At 38.1% G+C, this 24,803-nt stretch overlaps 1 protein-coding gene across 1 annotated transcript in view; it reads left to right on the top strand.

Moving 5' to 3' along the window:
* The first annotated feature begins 206 nt into the window (after window positions 1–206).
* LOC140361469 (Krueppel-like factor 7) overlaps window positions 207–24,803 on the top strand; it is a 75,079-nt gene continuing 50,482 nt past the window's right edge. Inside the window, exon 1 of the mRNA XM_072447182.1 lies at window positions 207–346. Within this exon, the coding sequence (XP_072303283.1) occupies window positions 245–346 (102 nt within the window). The 5' untranslated portion in view covers window positions 207–244. The remainder of the gene's footprint in view (window positions 347–24,803) is intronic.

The raw sequence follows: 24,803 nt of genomic DNA, 5'->3' as shown, positions 1-24,803 counted from the left end.
CCCTGCCATTACGCGGCTCCTCCCCGTTTCCCAGACCATCCCGCCGCGATCACTGTCTATTTTGGCAACAGTGGATGCGCATGGAGCCCGCAGCACCTCGCGTCTCGTCCCGATAATATGCGCGCCGCAGCCGAAACGCTTTCCTCCTGGATCCTTTTCTAACACTTTTGCTGCCTTTTTTTTTTGCCGCCACCCTCGCTTTGCATTCTCACTCTACGAAACCCTCAGAACGTTTTTAAAAACCATGGATGTGTTGGCCAACCACAGCATCTTTCAGGAGCTGCAGATTGTCCACGACACCGGCTACTTCTCCGCCATGCCGTCGCTGGAGGAGAACTGGCAGCAGGTACGTGCGCCCCCCCCCCCCCCCCCCCCCCCCCCCATCTCAAAAAAAAAAAAAAAAAAGAAATTAAAAACAAAATGCACCTTTCTTTCTTTTTTTTTTTTTGATCAACTTTGACGCGTGTGTGGAGTGAGATCCTTAGAGGAGACGTCTTGTGGCAGTTTTCTAAGCGCCGGCAAAGTGGATGAGACGAGGAACAGACGCGTAATAAAGATGTCAAGCGCGATTGGGGATGATGAAGAAGAGCCGCGGATGCCCGTAATAGAGGCTGAATTGAATCGTGAATAATACATCTACTTCCCTCTGATTACGGAGTTGTGTGAAGCCAAGTCTTGAATGCAAAAGAACTCTCCCCTCTTATTCATAATGTATATTGGAACGGGGTTTTTTGTTGTTACGCAGCGTAAAACGTGGTCATTCCGTGCGCTTTGGAGGGATGGAGGAGCTGCTGGTGATTTGGAGGAGGATGGAGCACATGGTGGAGCAGGGTGCGTGCGTGGCGTGCGTGGGTGGCGTGCGTGCGTGCGTGGCGTGCGTGCGTGCGTGGCGTGCGTGGCAAGCCGGCATTTGCGGTACAGACATCCACTCTGCTGCTCTTTGCAATCGTCTCTGATTTGCTTTTTCAAACGGATCCATGAGTAACTAGACAATATCGCTCACCTTCCAACTCACGTGAATATTTCAGGACTGGTTGTGTATTGAATGTGGGATTTGCTTTGCTTTATTTTGGCAAAAATGAAAATTTGAATTGAAACATATATTTGTACCATTAGAGGAACTGCAGGTAAGCCAAAATGTTATAGTCACTGTAGATAGACTGCTGGGAAGGAGATATATATAGAAAGAAATAGAAAATATTTCTATTTCTATAAATTATAAATTGAACCCCACACTACACATATTCATTCAATTTGTTCACGTTAGGGGTCGCAAGTGACTGGAGCCTATCCCAGGGGACACGTATATATGTAGTATACATTTGGACTTGGAGTTCATGGAGTTCATATATAATTATATATTCCATAAAGCATGTTTTGATATTGACTTGCAGTAATGATGACCCAGACCACTCTGAACTAAGGATCTGTTGTCGTATTGAATGGGTATAGAAACTATTGGCTGCAACAATTAATCAATCGACTAATCGTGATTACTCGACTTTATGAAAAAATAATCTTCGTTACATTTTGATAATGGAACCATTACTATGCACTAAACAGACTCTTAAACATGCACAGAAATGCCTTTTTTAACGAAGACAGTCAAATGAAAATGTCAAAAAACAACCTATTTCTGATTTTCATCAATAATACACTTTTTTCTTTAATCAAATATTCTCAACCTAGAAGCCTTCGGTCAACATTTCCCATCCTTTCTATGGTTGATAATGTATTTAAAAAGTCTCAATGTACAATAGAAATAATTGTTTGACTAATTGACTAATCGAAAAGTCACATATCAGGTTTAATCTATATTTCAAGTGTGTTTTTTTCATACAGTTCTGCTATTTTAGTTTAAACTTAATTATAGCTAATAATAGCCTTGGCAACTACCATTAATACTGTAACTTCTCTAATTGCAGTCATTTTAATGGTCCATTATTAGAACCCTGTGGTACAAAAACGATTAATTTATGTCGCTAAAAAAAGTAAAATCATTGCTTGGCATATATAGACTTCTAGCACCTATTACATTTGTAAGCAGAACCAAATAATACCCTTGTGGTGGACGTTTATTATGTTCTTTAGTGGCGAAATAGAAGAGAAAAATCATTGCTTGTGAAACATGAATATGATGCCGATTTAGTGCAAGAAATAGGAGCTGCACTTCTCAATTCTGTGCTTGGAAAGAGGAGGCATTGAAGGAAACAAGGGAAGGAGGGAGGAGGGGTGACAGGAGGGAGAGAGAGAGCAGTGCGGGACCATGGATCCATTCGTCTTGGCCAAGCATCCTAATTGGCATCCTACTGTTAGCCACCAACGCATCTTTTCATAACAAGTCTCAAAATCCTCGCCTTACCCTGTCACTGGATTTTTTTCTCTTCCTCTTCTCAAATCGCACTCGGCCTACAAATACAGCAGCACTTCTCCCTTCTCACCCGCCGCCTCGCATATCAAAATCAATACCTAATGCAAATGGAAGAGAACCGTGTGCTCCAAAATGTCAGGTTTTTCTTTGAACAGAGACGCCGCAATCTCGCTAACACAAGGGACATTTTTGGACGCAGTGTCGTTGTGAACTAAATTTGAAGTGAGAAAAGATGATTTTCTGACTTCAGCAAGGACAGTGCGGCTGGTCATGCACGTGTGAAATCTTGAGAGCGACTTGCTTGATCAAATTTAGGGTTAAGCCAAATACTGCTACACTTATATATATATTTACATGATTTATAATTCATTTATAATTCATTTTGCCCTGACAAATATAGAATAGCGGCTTTATCTTTCCATAATTTGCATACTTTTCATGGCCAACGTGCCTTGAAGCTAATCAAATAACCAAACATTAAAGGTAATAAACTTGAGTGGTAAGAAGTTGGAGCCTTGTGGTACACCTTTTTAGGTTTGTTATTGCACCCAACTAACTATCAATTAATATTTATAGTTTTGTGAATTGTATTGTATTCATCTATAGAAATAATTCTATCTTGTCTTAAAGTTAGAGAAAGAGTAAGCCTTTCTTTTTTCGCTTCAACAAGTGCAGTTCAGCTGGCAAAGCAACCGTGAAATGTCAAGAATTACCCACTATTGGTCCAATTTGGAGGCTAAGCCAAAAAAACACGCAGTTCTAATGTCAAAGACGGCTTTTTGGGAGAAATTGGGACATGAAGAACTGTGCTTTGTTTCTGCTTCTAAATGCCGGGATTATCATTGGCCCCACACTTTGCCGCTTTGTTGGCAAATGTGTGTCAAAGCTGTGGACAAGAATGATTATGTGTTGCTTGCTAGTAAAAAGGCTAGTGTTTGGCCCAATCTCCCCTCTGTATTCCAGGCACCATTTCGAGTTGATACTTTTATGTGGTGAGATAGGAGAGCATTGTAACAGGTCGCTTAAATGGGTCCCTGAAATGCTATGGCAAGACTGATGACTATGTCCCTTGTGTCTTGGAGGCATGATTCAGTTCTTTTATGGGGGGATGGGGAGAGCAGTAAGAGAGAGAGAGATAGAGTGTGTTTCTTTCCGGTAGGTCCGCACATGGCACATCGGAGGCCGCTATTTGTTCCATTATTGCAACTAATAATGCCAACGCCGAAACGCTGCTGTCTGGCTTCCAAATCCCAGAGCAGTGGCTTGTTCCGACTTGGAAACAAACTGTCGGAAAGCTGGATTCAGAACAGGAGAGAGCGGGGAAGATAGAGAGAGAGAGCATCATTATTTGTACAAGCCATTCTTTAAATCAAATGTTACTTTCCATGGAGGAGAAATTGCTTGTTAGCTTGGCAGCGTTTGCGACTAGTTGTTATGCTCTTTTGCAAACTGGCATCCATTCTGAAACAGACTCATTTGCCTTTCAGACAAACATTTAGCTCACTAGCATATTCCAACTCTGGAATTTTTTATTAGAAATTTGCATGATTCAATATTGCAAAGATAAACAAAATGGAAGCTGTCGTGTTTTATGACACACAAGTGCGTATGACAGGATTTTACGATTTTCTCATTTGATTTTATTCGGTGTATTTATACTAGTTGTAAATTTAAATGATAGTGTTACAGCAATCTGTAGAAAATTACAGGAAGTGACATCACACCAGGGACACTCATTACTTCCAAAGTGTAATTTGCACAAAAGACCATCTAACGTCTAAACAGATATATAAACTTAAAACATTAAACTAAAATGCAGTTAAGATAAATATATTTAAAATGTTGTGTTTATCCAAGATTTAAATGAGTAGTGCAACTTGTCATAGGCCCTTTCAGAATAGTGTAAGTTGGCAGTGCTGTCATTGACTTTTTATTGGTAAATTGTAATTAATTACTTCTTCAATATTATTTCACAGTTCATAAGGAGGCTGTTTGATTTTTGTTCATACATTTAATGATGCAGTTTGAGCTACAGTAGCTGTGCAGTTTCTAATAGCGTGTGAAATTGTGAACTCATTGAACTGACTTGTTCTATGGCGCATTAAACGTTGCTGCCATCTTATACTAAATGTACGGTTGTAAATTATATGAATGTATTGGCCTGCTGTCATCAATGGTTCTTTTGCTGAGATATGATTTCATACTTTTGATTAAGTGTCTAATAATATGATTGATTAAGGCTTCTGTTGGAAATAGTTCCCTAAGAAGGCTTCATCACATGTAATCTTGCACATTTAGTCAATCTCATTATTATTATTATTTAGTCAAAACTGAACTGACAATTCTTTGTTCTACCATGTGTAATTAGACCATAATCCAGAAAAGTTCCTCTATGTGTTTGTAGTCCATTCACCTTCACTCAACTTTGAAGCTTTTTAGTGAGAATTGCTTTTACTTGCTTGCCATAATATACAGTAAGTAACCTTATTTTAAGTATCGAAACTTAATGCATGTTATTGGCATTTTGGTGATTCATGTCTCTGCAAAATTGATGAATGAACAATATCAAATAACCATGAATCATTAGCTGTGTGCTGGCCAGAATTTGAATTGTTGCCGCATGGACCACTATAGAAAATAGCATGTGTAGGTCAGGCTGTTAACCTTTGAAAAGATTAGCTTAGCTGCAGTCTGGTGGTGAAGTAAGACATCTTCTATGTTCATAAATCTTCAAACTACAATACAATACAACATCATTAGCTAGATAAATTATTACAAAAACAAAACAAAAAAAGTAAATTAATTGCTAATATTATGCCATATGTTGGAAACTATAATTCAGCTACGTTTTATTATTTTAGAAATGGGACGGAACACAATTTCCACAAGAGGTTTTCCATGTGTGCACAGTTTTGAGGTAATTTTGTTTCAGAGATCTTACTAATTATTATATATAAACATGTTATCCTTGTAGTTTTAGACATGCATATGATTGTATTGCATGAGTTTAGTTAACATTTCTCTCCTCTCTCCTTTTTTGATTGAAGGTGTCTTAAATGTGCATTGTGACCCAAATCTGAATGTTACAAAAAACATGTATATCCTGAATATTTTTGGCAGTCCGTTAAAAAATGTGCTAAAACATGTCGTGTAAATGTCTTGTCTTTGGAACATTAGACTTCATTTACATTACAGTGTAAAGACAACACTGGTATTAAATCAAAATGAAATGAGGAGAAAATAAATGTTGGGATTTTTAATTCAAACACACAAATTTATAAATATTTTCTATTAATAAGCCTCAATTAGCCATACCGACTTGTCTATGCCTGATCTCATTAGATCTCTGAAGCTAAGCAGGGAGCTAAGTCTGGTCAGCACTTGGATGGGAGACCACTGGAATGTCAGATGCCACAGTGGGGCGGTCGTGCATACTGTTGTTGTGTCCTTGGGCAAGACACTTCACCCACCCTGCCACCAGTGTCCATGTATGCTGGTGTATGAATGAGAATGTATTTGTAAGTGAATGTGGGACAACAGATGCAAATTAGCCATGGCTACAATCCGGAGTGTTTACAGCATGTGTTTCATGTCCCAACCCAAAAAATAATTGAACAAAATAGCAAAGATAGATACTAAACTGGCAGAATTTAATAAAAAATGTTCTCCCAAGCACAATGAAAAAAATAGTTTGACTAGTCGACAAATGAAATAATTAGTTGCATCCTCTTTTCAAAGTTTTTATGACGGACGATAATTTGCAAAAAAAACTGAATCATCACATTTTACCCCCAGAATTGTTCAGGTAAAAACATACAGACAAAACACGGATCAGGTGGCGAGTTGATTTTTTGTTTTTCTTGCTGGGGGTTGCACAAAATGACACGCTCCTATCTGGCAGCACTTGACCCTGATGGATGGGACGTAACTGGACTCCGCAAACGGCCGACTGTCATTGACCTGGGCACAACATAACCTCCAGGGTACACATTAACCCCCCCCCCCCCTCCCACAGTGCACATGGGACCTAGCATAGCGTAGCCTAGCGTGATGATGCCCAGCCAGGCGAGAGTGTATATACTGTATGTAGGTGGAGGGTGCATGGTCTGTCGGTGCATATAGGTGCATGTCGGACGGCGTGTGGCCAAAAATAGATACAGTCATGAAAAATATTTTAATAGAAACTGAGTCGTAATTATAATGTATTTTAAAGTGCTGATTTGGTTCAAAAGATGGATGGTACAAACTGTTAACCAACCCAAATTATGTAGCATGCATTAAATATAAAATACAATTCTTAATATTGTTCAACTAATAAAAAATATATATTTTTCAAACACGTTTGATTGGATACTACAATTTGCCATCATATCATAAGTTTTAGTAATTGTTGGCCAAATCTTGTATTGTTATAAATAATACAAGATGCCTCAGTTATTTCTCTTTTTGTACAATTATTTAAGCAGATAGGAGGAAAAAGTTCCATTCCAGTACAGCATTTATATTACAATTGAATTTATAAAAACAACAATAATGCATAAAGGAGGAAGTTCAACCCAATCGTCGTTATAATCCACCATAGACAATCTGATGTAAACCTAGATCTATCTCCCATCTCTGTCACACACATTTCAATCCATTCCAGTCTTCAAGTTGACTTTTTGTATATCGCTTGGCAAGGGATATCTTCAAAGGTCCAGTCGAGGGTGAAGGGGGGGATGGTGCTATGGGAGGGGTGAGGCGGGGGGTGTTCGTGCAGATGTGGAGGAGACAGAGATGTTGCAGCACACGGACACTCGCCGCAGTGAGGTTTTGGATTTCACTGTCGCGTTAGCGCCAAACCCCCAGGAACCGTCACTTCAGTCAGATATACTAGTCCTGGCTCCATGGAAATGCTGATGAGATTTTTTACAGACCTTTCTGACTTTTGATCAGAAAGTATATACAAATATTGGTTTGTTCATTAAAGCCCACTGTGCGACGATTCAGCCAATGAACAGACCAAAAAATGTCACATACTCATAATGAAGGGCCTTATGTTTAGTATTGGCTTTTCTGTGCAATACGGCTGCAGCAATTAATCAGAATAATTGTGACCAGACAACTATTCAAATAATCGTAGTTGTATTTTGATAAATAATTATAAATAATTACTATGAATTGCTATTTTTTATAATAAATAGCAATTCATATGTATGTGAGTGTCAAATGTTAACATTTGACACACTACATACAGTGACATTAAATCAAAATGTTGAAAAATAAAAGCTATTGTCTAAATTTTCACAAATAATACACTTTATTTGTAAAAATATATTTTTTCTGTCATCTCAAACATACTAAATATGTATTATACATCATTGAATAATATGATGCACGCATATTCACCAGGCACCACTGCTCTGTCCATTTTATATATAGCCTGGCAATGCTACATGCAGGCTAACGCACGCGTGTCTAGGTTCTGTTATGTAATCCTCGGTGGGCCGCAGCTGCCGCTCGTCCCCCCTCCTGTCTGCACCCGACTGCGAGTTTCCTCTTATAGAATGCACTGCTTATAGATTTTTCATCTGGCTGAGCTGTTGTGTAAGAATAGAGAAAGGCACTTGTTTTCAGAGTCGACGCGCACTCACTTGGGGGGTGACCTCCAGAGTCAGTGCTGGTCTTTTGAGGTTCGGAAGAAGATGGGATTGAAATAAAAGTGATCCCAAACCAGCAGCTATAGTATGAAATGGTATGCTAATTCTGTAGAGCTCTGGATTGAACGTGAAAAACTTTGCGTTGCTGGCAGGATGCGCCAGTTGTCATAGCAAAAACACTATAAAAAATAAACGATTGAGTCGTAGAAGAATCTTATAAACCTTATAAAAAACTGGATCACTACTAGTAAATACATTTATTACACATTACATTGGTGTCAATTACATTTGTGTGAACACTCTTTAGCATTTATCATTTTAAACTCTCCGCTGATTTAACAATAGGCCATATGAAAACACAATTCTGAGCTTTATTCAGATATATATATATATATATATATATATATATATATATATATATATATATTCTTATTATATCTTTGTGATTAGACATTTTGTATTACTGATGTATTATTCATTATTATTTAGTATTATTTATTCATTCAGTACGTGTCTTTGCATGTCAAAAACAATGACATTCAAATACACTGTAATTGCACTTGTGATGCCAAACTAGCTACTCAAAATGTTTTGTTAATTTGAATCAGTTATATTGTTTTATTATTTGGCTGATTATAGGGCTATAGTAGGCATAAAATTACACGGTCAAGGCTTCAGCATATTCCTTGTTGATAATATTTGTGACATGGGGATCCAGGCTTTGATGCGTGGTACTTTTTCTACAGACCTCATGATATTGATACCGTGGTATTTTAATGCCCATCCCAAGGTTTGAATCAGATCCTTGTGGACAAAGTGCTTAACCCACAGCTTGTATTTCTAAACAGTTTTACTATTCTGTGATCATAACTTTGATGTCTCATTTCAAACATTTACTTAACGCTAAAACCTTCCTTGAAAACAACATCAAAACTTCGACAATGTGGATTTTTTGCCAACTTTCCCTGACAATAACTCCTATAGTAAATCATAATTATATTTTGACAAGAGAGACGTCTAAATGACAATTACAGCTGTCAATCATAAAAGTGAATAAACAATTTAGTTATTCAACAAAAGTCTAACTCAGCAGGCAATTATGCAAGCAATTTCATGTCAGTCAATGCCTACATGTTCACCATAACAACTAAAAACAATTGAAACACCTTTTTCATTTTGTCTGGCATTTCAATGGACAAAGTAAAGGTATATATCTGTGTATTAAAGGCAGTTTCAGCACTGGAATGATCTAGCGAAGATACTGGACTTCAAAAACACGTATTAGACATATTATGCAAAATCAACTTCAGCTTTTAACCATGTTTATTAAAAGTGATTCATACATATTTGAGTCATCTTTATTCTCCTGCACTCAAGACACATTGCTCCAGAAATCTCACCAAACTCTGATACTCTCCACTGCTCTGTACTTACTACCTCACAAATACACTTGCTGTACAATTTCCTGAACGTGTTATGTCAAACATACAGATTTTAAAGCAGTGTTTAAAGCAAAACGAAGTAACTAGAGCTCCCTCTGCAGCTCTCTTGTGAAAATACATTGTCAGGAAACAGACACAAAAGCTTTTTTGTTGCCCCTGTTTCTTTCTTTCTCTCATTCTTAAAATAAGACAGGATAACAACATACAAAAATATTCAACACAGCCAAATATAGGAAAAAGAACCAGGGTTTCTCAGGAGAGTTTTCTTTGTGTCGATGTCGGCAAATGTTGGCAGGCTAATTTTCCGCCGCCGACTGACACTTCAAACTCATAGGTTTCATCTAAGTCCATAAATCACCAGACTCCTTCTGAGCATTTATGCCTCAAATTGCATTCATTACAACTGTGCTGTAAGCTAGTTTCCCCATTGTAATTGGGAATTACCCGAGTTTTGAATTTATTACCTGACTCTTGCGTTGGAGTGAGAAAACTGTCTTGCGATGTCAAATCTCCGGCCTAACATCTGCCGACCTCACTCTCTCTTCTCCCTGACCTTTTCTCGCTGCCGCAGTTTGATGTCATTTTATGCAAATTCAAATTAAATCAAGGCTGTAACAGGCACGCTTCAGTATCACTCAGCTACCGGAGACAGCAGGACAAACAGGGAGATAATGTGATTTGGACCAAAAGAGCTCCCGTAGTGTCTCGCCTGCTCGCCCGCGGCTTTATTAAAATGTCACAACAACTGAAAGCGCGAGCGTCAGAATGCGCGAAATCAAGTTTGGAGGGTCTTCCAAGTAAAACGGGACTTCATTTGGTTTTTGAGTCAAACTGACTGGTCCAGTTCTGGCAGAAAGCTATTAAAATGCAGTGAAGGGAGAGGAGTATTAGTGCCCTCTCAAGTGATTGTGAATAATCAGAATTTGTAGTTTTCTGGCAGCTTATGAGATATCAGGACCGGCCAGGCTCAAACAAATACAATTCTTCAAGAGAGGCAAAGAAAGTAAACTTTTAGGCTAAACTAGTTGACTACAAGGCATAGTTAACAGTTAATAGTGTTGCATTTGGATTTTATTTTTTTGATCCAACAGATGAAACAACACTTTATTTGAGTCATTTTATAATGATAATGATTTGCCGATGAGGTAGAAAGAACTGTTTGAGTTGTGGCGTAAGATCGATTTGTATATCTTCACACGTATAATAAACGACATTAGGATTTATCATTGTATGTTGGTAAAACGTAAAGGATTAGAGACTTGTAACCATGATGATTTGCAGTTGGATTTGGGGTATGAATAACAATGACAACAAAAATGTTCTTTTCACTCTCAAATGCCACACTTGATTGAAGATTTGGACCCTCAACGATTATCTTGTGACTCTCCTTTTGTATCTATTGTTCAGAAGCAAAGTAAATGTGCATAGTTTATCACACATACTTTTCTAGATTAGTAGGTATCGTTTGGAGAAATTATGTGATGTATTAAATATATTGAATTCTGAATTGTCATCACCACATTATACCTGTTTTACTGTGATTTTTCTAGTATCTTTAACTTTGCATAGGTCTAAAGTAGTCTAACATGTACTACTACTACTACTGCTATACTGCTAATACTGCTACTACCATGGCAACTACAACTAAAATCACATAGATAAAATCTACTTATTTTACAAAGTTTTTCATTACTGCTACTACAATACTACTGCAAAAAACAAAACTGTAACTTTTACTGCAACTACTAGTACTATAAAACAACAATATTACAACAACAAAAAGTACTTCTACAACAACTACTACTATTACTAATGCTATTGCTACTACATCTAGAACTACTATAAAAAAAATTACATTTATAACAACAATTACTTTTACTACTACTACAACTGCTACTACTACTATTACAAAAACATCATTACAACTGCAATTACTATTTCTACAACAACAACTACTACTACTACAACTACTACTACTGCCACTATTACTACTACTACTACTACTATTACTACTACTACTACTACTACTACTACTACTACTGCCACTATTACTACTACTACTACTACTACTACTACTACTACTACTACTACTACTACTACTGCCACTATTACTACTACTACTACTACTACTACTACTACTACTACTGCCACTATTACTACTACTACTACAACAACAACTACTATAACTATAACTATAACTACTACTATTACAACTACTACTACTACTACTACTACTACTGTTGCTGCTCCTCCTCCTCCTCCTCCTCCTACTACTACTACTACAACAAAAGTAACATGCATAACAACTACTTTACTATTACTACAACTGCCACAATTATTTTTGCAAAAAAACATGAATTACTCCTACTACTCCAAAACCAGAAAACCAACTTCTACTACTACTACTACTACTACTTCTACTACTACTACTACTTCTGCTACAACAATTACAGTACTTGCACTTCTACTATAGTCATCATCATCTCTTGCTTTAAAACCTAAACTCTGGCTTCTCTTCTCGCCCCACGAGAATGCGGGAAAGCCTCATGACGCTCACATGGCGGATATCTAATCGATTCTCCGGCGCGTGTTCGGCCCGCCCTCCTCAGTCAGAAGACCTCAAAGATGGATACGGCGTTACGATCTATCGGACACGCTGGAGAAAAATGCGCTAGTTCCGTCCCCCTGCTCTCCGGCACCTTCTAACCCATTCCAGTCGGGGATATTAGTCCACGCATCGATTTACGCCGTGCATTCTGGGAAGATGCACGGCCTGTTTATGAGCGGGGAGAAATATTGTAATGAAAAGAGGTCCACATTTATCCAATTAGTACAAACAGACAAATGAGGTGCGATGGCAAAAACTCAATTTAGCTCTGAATCAGTTATGCTAACGAGACGCCGCTTGGAGATTTCAACTGGAGGTTTTTTTTTGCCATGTGTGTTGTGCAGAAATTGTAGTGTTCTTCATACATTGTAGTGTCAGGATATATTTGTATGTTTTTGCTTTTTGGTTCGTTGTTGCAAACAATTTAAATTCAGTGTAGAAATGTCAGCTTGTGTTTGCGTCTCTATATCAAAGGGTGGAAAAATACACTTTTGTAGCCTAAATATCTTATTTGACCTTGACCTGGTAAAGTCTGTAATATATTAGTTAAAACATGTCAAATAGCCACTTTTCAGAATACTTACACACTGCACCCTTAATTATCAGTTTTAATCAAATTAGAACTAATTATGCTATACTGTCATTTCTAATCCACCATCAATTTTTTAAGGCAGCGGGCCACAACCAGGGCCACAACCAATCCTCTGTCAATAAAAATAGGACTATCTATTGCACAAGACATTTTAGATTTTACATTTCTGGTAAAGGTGGAAAGAGAATTTGCAATTAAATCAAAATCACAATTTCCATGGTTTCATCTGGAGCTGTGAAGCAAGCGTCTGGAAAAGAGTTTGGCAAGGCCTGTCACATTTTGAAGCAGGATAATCCCATAAACCCTTCTTTTAGGTACAGATCATTAAAAGACATTTGTTCCAACAAATAAATAGCAAAATTAACCAATATCTAGCCAGAGAATTTTAAATCTCATTGTATTACACAAAAAAATTACACACAATTCCAAAGAAAATATGCACACGATAAATATTTAGCCCCAAAATACTGTATATATCAGAGATCATCTATTGAACGATGAGTTGATATATCTAGTAATTATGATGACAGGCCTAAGTTTGGCTATGGACAAAACAATCTTAATTTTTGTTCATTTTTTTTGCCAAATACGCAAATTGCAATTGTCAATGTGCAAAGAAATGCAAACTGCAGAAAGCAAAAGAATACCTGACTATGGTTAAGCTGCATGTCAATCCCATCCATTGGAACAGGGGGGAAAAAGTGCATATATAAACAGACCATTATGTGTTGTGGTCTGCGCCCCCCCTGATTGGGAAACACTGGCGGACACTATGGAGAAGACTCACAACTATACCACATCAGGTTTGGATTAACAGCTCGCCAACTTTTCCTTTTCACACTCTCACACTGGAGCATACGGACTGACAATGACTTTCCCGTCATTTGAGGGAAAATCGGGCAGCGGTTCCAGTCCCTTCGAGTCATCTGACATGCTTCAGTGCGACCATCCGGCTTTGGCAACCGCGGGGGAAGAAAAGGAAGAGGTGTATTGTAGCTGGTGGCTTTCTATGCGCCCGTGCAGTCTCTCTATACCGTATCTTATGACTCTCCGTCGCTCCACTAGACACTTCTGAGTTTCTTTTTGCCCTGCGCTAACCCCTATTTCAAGTCTGTGAAGAGAACTTTGATCTGAGGAGTTACATCATGTGAAAACTCAAAAGGAAATGATTAAAAAAGCAAAATGTGTAATACAATAACTTTTTTGTGAGACAATTATAGGATTTGTCATATATGCTGGAGAATTACATTAGTATTTTATCATGATTACGTTCAAATACTTTTAAATGCCTGGTTTTAATTGTTTGTTTTGCATATTATTTACTTGAAAAAAACAGAACAAACAAAAACACATATTTCTTTTTTTTGCCCGTAAGCTTATTGGGCAGGGCAGTCTAGTTTGAAATGAAAGAGGGAAGGACATTCAGCAAATTGTCTGAAAAGGAATCAAACGCACTCTGGGTACTGGTTTGAATCCCATTCCATCCATGTTGTGTGCTTACTGGGCTGTAGTCGTCTAGATGGGGCCATGTGATGCTGGCAAAAAGTCTCAAAACTATGAAGTATCTCTATGATCCTCTGATCCAAAACTGCCCTCATAAGAGCACAAACTCTCACAAACTAACCCTTTGTGCAAAAATAACTAATTGTAAAGAGAAGTACAGATTATTTGGCTAAAGGACTACAGCTCTAGTACTTTAGCAAGACACATCACTTCACACTCCTTGCATTATGTGAACGTGGTGTGTCTGCGACTGGTGATGGCCAGAGGAAAGGTTGTCTGAAAATCCAAACCCAGATACATTTGATTGATGGAAATTAGATTTTGATAAGTATTGATGCTGAAATAAAACACTTGGCTTGGTCCTGGTTTGGGATCAGTTTAAGTCCTAATCCAGAAGTCCTGGTTTAGTTCCGTGTTTAGTCCCAGTTTAGATGTGGAGCTTTGTAAATAGAACAAATTTGGAGCTTCCTTGAGCTAGAGCTAGTATAGGACCACATGTAATATCAAGGAAATACTATAATGTTGTGTAGAAATGACTTTTCACTGTCTAAAAAGTATCAGTACGTGCTTTCAAAATGAGCATTGAGCATTGCGAATGCCCTTGGCACAAACATCGAGTTAGTCATTTTAGTGCTGCACATAAAAAATACAATGAAAAATATTTGGATATATATATATAATATATATATATATATATATATATATATATATATATATATATATATATATATATATATATATATTGGAACATAAAATATACAGATATTAAAACTGAATTTTAAAAACTGTGTACAATAAAAAATAATAAAAATAATAAAGGAATCAATCAATAAAGGAATCAATAAAATAAATTAATCAAAACAACAAGACAGGACCACACAACTCAAGTGGTCTTAAATCCAATCCTGATCTAATTCAAGTGGATTAACCATTAAAACCAGTATTCACAGTTGGAGTTACTAATATTAGATGGTAGTTGCTGGACTCCAGCAGCTGCAGGTGTTTTGTCCGCACAGACAGAGATGGAGGGATGACTCTGGGCGGCTGTGTCAACACTGTGGAGGTGTCGTTGGCTCTGGTCCAAGCGTGATCCGGAGCGTGCACCTGTGATCACACAACAGAAATAAAGCCTCCAATGTGCCAATAAGTGCAGTTTTATGGCCTTTGCAGAACAAGCACTTTGGGTGTTAAGGGCTGTTAGAAATGTGCAGCCGTATTAACATGCACAACTGCCTGGACAGGAGGCTGTAATTATCATTCCACCAGTCAGGCCTTCATGTTTGCTTGATATTATGGATACATTTTTTTTCCTCCTATAAAGGTTGTAATTGTTCTTTGCCATGATTTTAAATTTTTAAACATAAATTAAATGATGAAGTGCAAAAGTTAAAGGAAAGGAGCATTAACTGAACTGGGTCTAATTGACTTAAAGTTTCTATTTTTTTTTTTTTTTTTGCCTCTTATTCTTACAATATTTCCCCCCCTCAAAAAACAGGAAATGCACCAATGGGCTTTTAATGACCTTTCACTTTCACCAGATTCATACTGATCATTTCAGAGCTCAGAAAACCAGAACTTGTTTTTTCATGACTGAATATTGAATAGGAGCTTTTAGAAGACGATTTTTATTTTATTTGTCAGGTATTTTAACATAAGTTGAGCATTATTCCAGGTTTTAAACATTGTAAACTGCAATTTCTAAAAGTAAAGAGAACAGAACAGGTGTCAAAATAGTGAATTGAAATACAATTTTGACTCAGAGAACAGCGTTAACACAGTTAAAAACTCATAAAAGTCTATTTAAGTTTGTTCCTTTTAAAACATCCCTCCAAATGAACAACAGTAAACATTTTCCAAGCGACACCATAAACTGTAGAAATTAACAGTAATAAGTCACCTCTGTAGCATAAGCAAATAAATGCGGTCAGAGAGTCAGAGCGCTCCAGAAAACCATGGGCACCAAGTGGTCTGCCTGAAGAGAAATGAATAATGTGACATTTTTAATTATAATCAAAGTATATTTTATTATATATAAAGTGTGTTGTAAATTAAATACATTTGTGGGGAAGTTCAAAACAAAATGAAACGAGATTTTAACAGTAGGAGATTAATCAGATTTTTCACAGAATATTTATTTTTTACTTTGATTTCAGGTTTTATATAAAGTGTATACTATACTGATATTTTAAAAATGTTATACAATCTCAATAAAAAACGCCCATCAGTTCATAAAAAAATCTGCTTTATTTGGGTTGTTTTCTATATTTTATTCCCTTATTTTGCATATCTTCAAAACAAAACATTTAAGCATCTTCTTGTGAACACTATACGTCTCATTCCTTCATGTTTGTTCAGAGATTGAAAGGGTAAAAAAAGGCCTTTGAAAGACAAGGGCAATTTGGTGCGCGTAAACACCCGTGCTTGTTGATGTCGTCCATCAATCGCAGCGATAAGCTATGGGTGGTGACAGAAGCAAGGACGCCCTCTGCTCTGGAAAGGGGCGGGGAAATTTATACAGCGTTTTGTGGAGATCGCAGCTGGATCTTCACTGTTGACTTTGAAAATGGCTGAAACGATAGCAAGGCTTGTCAAGATACACGAGAGGGCTTGGAGTGCGATTGGCTGTGGCGTTAGCATTAGCGGTAACATTGTTTTGCAAGGCCGTCGGTCAGATAATTCAAATTTGCATGGAAAAAACCCTCAATGGAACGTGTAAAAATTGTACATTTTCCAGTGTGTAATTTGCTTGTTATTCTGGAGGGGTTTGTCAAGGTTATGCTTTCTCTTATTGACGTAAAACATGCACTTAAGGCTTTTTCCCCAGATAATAAGTACGTTTTATGAGTGCTTTGGAGCTATTTACTATTAACAAACCCTTTCCATTGTTCAAAATCAAAATAGCGAGGAACAAAGCAGTTGGCAATATGATGGACATTGTTCATAACATATACATGGATTATTGATTTGAAAATCTAGAACTTTTCATAACAATTACCTCCTCACCACCCAGCGTGATTTTAAATAGTCAAATGGAGCCAAGACTAAATGCAAAATATTTACGATATAAATATAAAGTAAGTCTAAACTTAAGCCGTTTTATACTTTGCTAACATGACTGAAATTGAACCAATAAAAATGATTCTAATGTTATCTAACTTGTAGGTTTGTCGGAAATCAGATACTAATCAATACTTAAATAGTACTGGTATTTGAACTAGATAATGTGAACAAGTATTGATACAAAACAAATATATAAAAATACATAAATAAAAATAAATAATGAAAATAATAAAATTGCAAAATCGAGTCTTTCCAGAAAAGTTTTAGAAAAATCATCTTAAGCAGTAACAAATACACACAGTACTTTTATTCTGTGTGTAAATGTTTGTCTATTGTTTTAAACCTTGACCTAAATTAAAGCTTTTTTTATTCTCATCTGTGGTATCAACATTTTTATTGAGAATCAAGTATTTTCAATTTATGATTCTTTTCTTTCCAATATTTAATAAATTATCCACCTGTTTAATTTAATGAATCGACTACTCATGGATTTTTTATTTATTTTTTTCTCACTAGAACTAGTCAACCCTAACCCTGCGAAGCAAAGATGTCTGAACGGGCTCGACCTCATTGCCTTCAGTTCCACTTGAATATGGGATAATCCTATATGTCAAACTCTGAAATTCTTCACTACTTGGCATATTATTTTTGACAAGCGACCTTAAACTTTGTCATTCTCCGGAGACAGCTTACACGGGTGAAGCCGATTTTGCTTAACCATCCGAATGTTCCAGGAAGTGCTCCCCAAGTGATTAAACAGTACCAGTGGGAAAAGTCATTTATCTGCTTGACAGGCTATCTCTCTTCCCCCATTGTTCTGTGTGTTTTCGTTTTAATGGCAGGCCGGCAACCCTTTGATTAGCCGATTCTCCTGGCACTAATTAAGATCCAGACTGCCAGGGAACATATGTGGGTTTGCCGGCCTGCCTCCCAGCCCTTGTACGGCCTAAATTGGGAAGCTGGGTGCTGTACTGTAGGCATACTTTATGGAGGCAAGGGACACTTTGACAACTTGTACTTGGTTCAAACTCAAGTGGTGTAGAAGAGAGACATTTTCCTGGAATAAGTTCTGCTACTCGTGCTAGGCGTTATTCAGGTTTTGAAATCGACGTACAGACACTTTGGGGTTTTTATGTCGCATAACCGTATGCTATGTTCTGCAATACTTTCAGCTGTTCAGCAGTTGCAATCAGGCTAAAAATAGTCACTGATAACATTGAAGTAGGCAGATCAATAGGTTCACATACAATGATTGCCGTATTTTCCGGACTATAAGTTGCACCTTTTTTCATAGTTTTGGCCGGGGTGCGACTTAAACTTATATTTATACTTATATACAGTACTTATACTTACTTATACTCCGGAGCGACTTATATATGATATTATTTGTTATTTTCACACTTGCAACTACATTTCATACTCCAGTGCAACTTATATATGTTTTTTTCTTCTCTATTATGCATTTTTTGGCTGGTGCGACTTATACTCTGGTGCGACTTATAGTCCGGAAAATACGATACTATGCGTGATTTACACATGGCCACCTCCTAGGGTCACGCAGACCAAAATAATTCATAGTCCATCCATCCATCCATCCATACATTTTCTACCGCTTTTTCCCTTTCGGGGTCACGGGTGACTGGAGCCTATCCCAGTGACTTCAGGCCTAAGGCGTGTCATTAATTCATAGTCATTAATTAAAATTTTTACCATACAATTTCATCAACCAAACGCGTTTTAATGATTGGTTAAATATAGGGCAGTGGTTTAGTCGATTAATCGGTTAATGGTGTCTTAGACGGCAAACATTTGTATTAATTGTTCCACTAATTGGGGGTGAGTTGTGAGTTTATTTGTCTCTGCTGTCTGTTTAAATGTAATAACTACTTCTGTGGTTTGGGTCGGATATTTTGTTTGTTCATAGAGATACTTTTACTCTTTTAGTCGATTAATCCCTTGGTTTTCAACCAGTGTGCTGAAGAACAGTAGCGAGGCTTGACGTATCGCCATGTGTGCCTTAGGGGCAGAGGCAGACGCTGTGGAATTTGGTCATATTTTTTTAGGTGGTTTGCTGTGGAATATTTTCAACCAATAACGTGTGCAGAGACTCAGGAAAGAAAAACACTGGGCTAATCGATGCACAAGGCTTCTCTTTAGTCGACCCAGAATTTCTTTCGTTGACCGCAGCCCCAGTTAAATATGCAAGTTGGCTTGATAAAAAACAAATACCTCAGAACTTTTTGGATTATCTCTATAACAATATTCAAACATTATTTTCACAATGCATCAGGAATGTGCAAAAATGTACCTGTAAATGTCTTGGTTGAGGTTCAAGTATCGCACAGAACGTGAATGAACCATACTTTATAGTTTCTTTTTTAGCTCATTTTCAATAGTTTTATAAATACGTATTGTCCTCCTTATTCTCATTTAACTTATCTGCTAAACTAATTGCAATATTATACATTTTTTTGAAACATCTCTCACTTCTAATGTCCATTTATTCCCAGTTAAAACATTTAGATATGAAAAAAAAAAAGAACGCACATACAACGTCTACTCTTTTGTCGGAATGACTTTATGAAAAACAACAACGTTTTATCCTTGAGCTCTCGCTGTAAGTCTTCTCTTCCATAATGCTCCTAAAACCTCCAAAGGACCTGTAGCTTAGGCGTCGCGGGCGGACGAGACAACCTCGCCAAAGCAGGTCACTGGCACAGCTCTGCACAAGCCCAAGTCGGATTAGCCCAAAGTGGCTCCGCTGGTGTTTTTTTTTTATGATGTTCCTGTTATGCAAGCGCCCATTTGACTTTCCACACCCCACCAAGGAGTAGGAGGCGCTACTTTGTCATTCTCCACTTTTTTTTCTTCTTCATATTCCCACGGCAACCCTTTCAAAACAAACCTGAGTGTTGCAGATTAGCCCAAGCAGCTTAAAATATTGAAAGATGTCTTCCTCCTTGCCACCGCACGCTGCCTCTCCAAAGAGATAGGGCAAGAAGGAAAGGAAAAAAAAAACGTCTGAACTTGCTCACCCCGGCATGAGGAGCAGCTGTTTCGTGCGGAGAGACGTGCCAAGACTTTTCACCCCAATTTCATGCAGACAATGTACAGCTGGGGAGGAGATACGAAAGAGGGGTTAGGAACTCATTGACTTTGAACTTTACCTGATGGTGGTGGCTTCGAGCCATTCCAGGGCAAAAAGCAGAGCTAAGTGTTGAAATTAGGGGTAAAGGTTAAAAAGTCTGGCAAATGAGTCTGTTTGGGATGAATCAAGAGGTTAAGTCAGTGTTTATAATGCAACGGTGTAGTTGTAGATGTGAAGCTAAGGTTGATTTGAATGGTCGGTTTCACATCTACAGAAGCCCATTTGGTACGAGCAAGTAAAGGTTTGGTATTTTGAGCAAGATTTGTACATTTTGATTGGTCTAAAGGAATCAATGGTCCACTTAAAATGTTTTTTGAATAGTTGTCTTTTTAAAATTCAATTTTCATTTAATTGTATTTTTAGTGTATAATGTGCTGGCAAAACCTACGACTTTCACTTTCACAATTAGAACGCGTAGTTAAAATGTTTCAATAATTAGACCTTATGGAGAGGGGTCTACATTGTAACACAACCGGTTTCAGATTTGCAAGAGTTGCCAATGAATTTAAACATATTTCCTACTTTTATTTATGGTTTTCTCTGTAGGGCAAGAGCACCCATTTACCTCAAAGCACCTCATTCCAACCGACAACTTCCTTCATAAAACCGCTACTTCCATTCTTGCCACATTTGCAGGTACAATGTCGCACATAAACTTGATAAACTCTCTCTCCCTCTCTCTCTCTCTCTCTCTCTCTCTCTCTCTCTCTCACACTCCTTTCTTCCAGTGGCTGCACCAATGAAAATTATTGATGTGGTCTCTTATAAAACAGTGGCTTCTCCCTCAAGTATTCCTGGCAACATCACCGGCTCAAAATAGCTGCCGACCCAAATAACTCCCCCTTCTGGAACGCAAAAGCTAGCCGGGCCACAACCACGGCGACGGGCTTTTGCTAATTGGCGTTGTTTTACATTGCAATGATATCTAGGACAAGAATACTTAGTAGTGGTAGGAGAAAGTAGTAGAATACATAGTAGCAGTAGGACAAATAAATAATACATTTTGCAAAGTTTTTGGTAACGTTTTAGAATACATGGTAGTAGTAGGACAAATGAGCAGAATATACGTCGTAGTATAAAAAACATGATTGATTTTGTGAACCTTTTGGGTAACCTTTCAAAATAAGTGCCATAAGACATTATACGCATTCGTTATGTGTTTACAAGCATTATTTTACAGTATATATTTGTCATCCTGCCAGCCCCGTTTCCATTCATTCTAAAAGCAATATGATTCCAGCAAATAAATCGTTAGCAGCACTTAACACGTAATTTTTACTGAAGCCAGTCATGTAAATGCGAATTTGCTGCAAACCCGTTTCCCCCCCTCTCTCTAGCTCATTCATAAGTCATTATAAACATTCATAAACAGCATTTGTCAATTGCTTATTAACAGTTATAAGTTATTCACAAGGCATAAAAGGTTAATAAATTCTAATAAATATATAACTATTTATCATTTATGTCGTCGTCTTTTTCTTCGTTGGTGTTTTATGGCGGTTGGATCCAAGTGTTACATTACTGCCGCCTACTGTAGTTGTTCATCTTAGACTCTAGACTATATTCTTTAGACTTTATTCTGTACTAATGCCTTCTATAAATACATTTACCATGTTTTTTCTCCTACTACCATGAAATGATTACATGTACAAATGCAAATACAAATACTTCCCAACACAATACTCATGCTGATTATTGCCAGTCATTTTAAAGCAACGCCACTTTCTCTTTAAAAAATGTTTTCATCCTAACATGCGTTTGGGGATTGCACATTGAAAGATTTATACGACAGCACGCGTTTAGTTAAAAGATGAGGGGAAAACAGATCCAGCGGGGTGTTGTCAGTGATTTTAAGCTCAAATTGCGTCCCGTGATTTGAATAATGGATCCGGGTGGAATTTTGATTTATGTTGAGCTAAAAGAAGAGAGGAAACAGAAGTGGAAGATGCAGTGACATTTATGATTTGTATTGCATTTTGGGGAAATGCTTCAGAAAGTAGTGTGTTAAAAGATATTTTGAAGAAAAAAAAACAGGTGAAGTAGGTAATGGGGACATTCTTGATCCATTTCTGAGCAGAAATCCTTGGTGATGATTGTTAGCTTTGCCGTGGCTGGTGAATGAGAAAGAAGGTTTGTTCATAAACAGGACAGGGACTTCAGTGTGGAGTTAGTACACTTGTAACTTAAACATATACATTTTATCCTGGTAGGTCTGCTTTGGTTTCCCCTACCTTGAAACAAATACAGGTTCATAGATCAATCCGATGGCATGATGTGGAACCCCCCAACAAAAAAAGTATACATACAAAAAGCTTAGTGTGCTCTTAAATTACATTGAGAGTAGTAAAAACATAATTAAAAAAAACTAAAGCATTTGGTTTTAACAAATGCAGAACAATCAGACTGGCAGCTTAACAAACCGCAGATTGCAAAGAACATTTACCCATATTTGCATATATACCCGCACTTCTCCAATCTCCAAAGTCCTCTACGGCGGCAAGTCATTAGCATTTCACAGTTATGTCACCACACGCCATTTCTTTCCAACCCAAATAAAGCCCTCATTTCAAAAGCTTCAGTCAAACACAAAAAGACCAAAAAAAAAGCCGTGCGTTTTCATGTCGCCATTTGGAAACATTCGGGCTCTTATCAGTACGGGTGCCACTCCACACTGTCTGTCTGCGGACGTGAGCGCTTTACCAAAACCCCGCCGTACCGACTTCTGCGCTTGCCCGTCTTAAAATGGTCCAAGAGTCCGGAATAAAGTTGAATTGAATTGACTCCCAACCAAGCTCGGTTCTATTGAGTATGACGAGGAAGCGTTTTTTTTTTTTTTACGCTCCACTGTGCTCTTTATCTTTTCTCTCCGTGTTATTTTCAGTCACCCCTTCACCCCACCTCCGTCTCTCTCTCCACGCTTTTGTTTCTCCGTGCCTTTTCCAGCCAAGTCGGCCCATTCTCTTGCCCCGTCATTGTATGCAGTAATGAAGATTAGCCAGCCTGCCGCTCACAATGAGGTCCGAGCATCCGGAGAGCAGGGAGCGCGTAGAAGCAGACCCCCTCCACTACGCCCCCCCCCCCTCAAACACGGCCCAAAATCCGGATACAAGCTGCCGACCCACTGCCGAATCACCGACAGTGCCAACTTATGCAAATACCAGATTTACCATAACATATATAGGCAATTATTTTGTATTTACTGTATATATTTTCGACAACAGGATACTTTTTGATTGTGATGGTTGCTTGGAAAAATTGCTTCCTAATAATAGTGTGCCATGCAGGTTAGAGGTTCAGTTCCCCTGTCAAATCCATCCATTTTCTACCGCTTATTCCCTTTTGGGGTCGCGGGTGACTGGAGCCTATCCCAGTGACTTCGGGCCTTAGGCGGGGTACACCCTGGACAGTGGCCAACTTGTTGCAGGGCCAATACAGAGACATAGACATTACAGACAATTATTCACTCTCACATTCATTCACTAGGGCCAATTTAGAGTCACCAATTTTGCCTAACACATTCATGTCTTTGGACGGTGAACCCACGGTAACACGGGGTGAACATGCAGACTCCACCCAGAGAGATCATGTGATGTTGGTCTGATCCGGGAATCGAACCCATAATCTCCTTCTTGGGAGGCAAGAGCTGCCTTTGCCACCGTGCACCCCTGCCTTTGTCGAATCACAGAACGTAAAGCCTAATGTCCACTGCACGATTCTTTCTCGTAAGATTTATGGATGTCACACTACAAGATGTGAGGAAAAGCGCACGGTCACACTGTGCGATGGTTAACACAAGCTCTCGGCTCCATTTGGTCACTGTAGCTGTGCTGTGTAGGTAAGCTACATGCTAGCAGAGTATTGGCACTTAAGAGACCTTAGGAGTTTAAAGGGAAATGGGAAGATAAGATCCCGTTCATGGGTGAGTTGTTACTTTTTTGTTTCCTCTTGGTCTGTGTTAATGTTAGTTCCCGAGTCTGCGGTATGTCCAGAATTCAGCTGCGAGGCTCCTGACCCGCACAAACTGGAGCACCCACATCACATCTATTCTAAAAACTTTTCACCTTTCGGACGCTACATGGGCGGGAACCTGAGGATATAACGGACCTGATCAGACCATATTATTGCTCGACCCGGAGCCTCAGGTCCTTTGGCCAGAATCTGCTAATGGTCATTCAAACACGTCTAAAACTCAAGGAGACCAATCTTTCAAAGCCCCGACTTTGGACTGAACCCCTTCTCTCCCTGCGTTCTTTAAAAAGCAAATTTGACTGCATCTTGTATATTTTATTGTATTTTGAATTGTCGTTTTTACGCCTGTGTGAAACACTTTGTGATTTTATGTCTGTGGAAAGTGTTATACAGTTAAAGTTTACTTACTTAGTTACTTACTTATCGTCTCAACTTTAATCCTGATTTGCCTCTCCACGAAATCTTACTTGA

Source organism: Eucyclogobius newberryi, unplaced genomic scaffold (assembly GCF_026437365.1).
Source record: "Eucyclogobius newberryi isolate DKJ021-1_F unplaced genomic scaffold, fEucNew1.0.hap1 SCAF_1, whole genome shotgun sequence".
Classification (NCBI taxonomy): domain Eukaryota; kingdom Metazoa; phylum Chordata; class Actinopteri; order Gobiiformes; family Gobiidae; genus Eucyclogobius; species Eucyclogobius newberryi.
This window is presented reverse-complemented; position numbering and strand designations above follow the sequence as displayed.